The sequence below is a fragment of the Rhincodon typus genome, chromosome 48 (assembly GCF_021869965.1).
Source record: "Rhincodon typus isolate 14 chromosome 48, sRhiTyp1.1, whole genome shotgun sequence".
NCBI classification, from domain to species: Eukaryota; Metazoa; Chordata; class Chondrichthyes; order Orectolobiformes; family Rhincodontidae; genus Rhincodon; species Rhincodon typus.
Genome location: NC_063379.1, coordinates 4,638,007 through 4,639,295, shown reverse-complemented (window position 1 = coordinate 4,639,295; position 1,289 = coordinate 4,638,007). Strand labels below are relative to the sequence as shown.

General features: G+C 52.7%; 1 protein-coding gene across 1 annotated transcript in view; it reads left to right on the top strand.

Moving 5' to 3' along the window:
* The window catches only part of slc43a1b (solute carrier family 43 member 1b), an 11,415-nt gene that overhangs the window by 6,818 nt on the left and 3,308 nt on the right, over positions 1-1,289 (top strand). The window contains exons 5-6 of the mRNA XM_048620757.1: positions 259-294; positions 951-1,065. Coding sequence (XP_048476714.1) covers positions 259-294; positions 951-1,065 — 151 coding nt within the window. The remainder of the gene's footprint in view (positions 1-258; positions 295-950; positions 1,066-1,289) is intronic.

Here is a 1,289-nt window from a genome sequence, read left to right as displayed (position 1 = left end):
GAGAGAGAGGGGACTGAGAGACACCAGTCAGTGTACAGATATCTCCCTGAGAGAGAGAGAGGGGACTGAGAGACAGCAGTCAGTGTACAGATATCTCCCTGAGAGAGAGAGAGGGGACTGAGAGACAGCAGTCAGTGTACAGATATCTCCCTGAGAGAGGGTGGGACTGAGAGAGAAGGGGGACTGAGTGATATAAGTGGAATGCTGTGATGGTGTGACCATTCACCTCATCGTGGGGTTTTCTACTTGCGTTTGCAGATTCCGTGGAGTTACTGGACGAGGCTGGGGATCTGGGTGAGTGTGATGCTATAAGGGTGCTGGGGAATGAGTGATGTGAAGCAGTTGTTATTGGAAAGTGTGTGTGTGATTCCGCGACGTGGGAGCGGTCACTATCACTGCACGTTTGCAGAAATAGGAACTCGACAAAATAAAAAAATCCCACAGCAGGTCAGACGGCACCCGAGGGACAGGAAAGTGAAAAGTTTCGGGCTGAAACGCTGCGTCAGGGCTGGGGAGCGCAGGAGTAAACAGAGGCGGAGTGTTGGGGAGACGAAACGCAGACGCGGGGAACCGGTTTTGCGGAGCATCTGCAAATAACAACCAACCCGATCTTCAGGTTGCCATTCGTTTTAATTCCCCTTCCCATTTCCCTGACAACATGTCCGTAAACTGGGAGAACACCTGATATGGGAGAGGAAGGGCCCCTGCAGTTACTGGGAGCTGCCACCAGAGGGGGATTGATTTACCCTGATGGACCTCTGGGGGCATCTGGTGGCCGCTGGCTGTCATTACAGCTCCTGAGGGTCCTGAGGCCAAAGCTCAGAGGAGGCCAATCAGATTGCAGCTCGCGCTGCCATCAAATGGACAGTTGGCATTTCAACGTCACGGGGGGAACGGAAAACAAATTCAGTTCAATCTGTCTCTCTCTCTGTCTCTGTCTCTGCTTTCAGTGAATTTCTATTCGTCCATTTTTGGGATCCTACAGCTGCTGTGCCTGTTCACCTCCCCACTCATTGGCTACGTTATGGATTGGCGTCTGAAGGAATGCGTCGACACATCAATCAAGTGAGAGGGGGAGGGGTCTGAAGGGAGGCCATTCAGCCCCTTACCCAGCCTGTTACAGTGGCACAGGAGAATGCTAACTGGGGGGAGAGATGGGGGTTACTGAGTGACAGTGTGAGGGAGAGGGATTAACATCAGTAGGGATACAGTCAGTAACACAGGGTGCTGGGGTGGGGGAGAGGGGTTACTGAGTGACAGTGTGAGGGAGAGGGATTAACATCAGTACA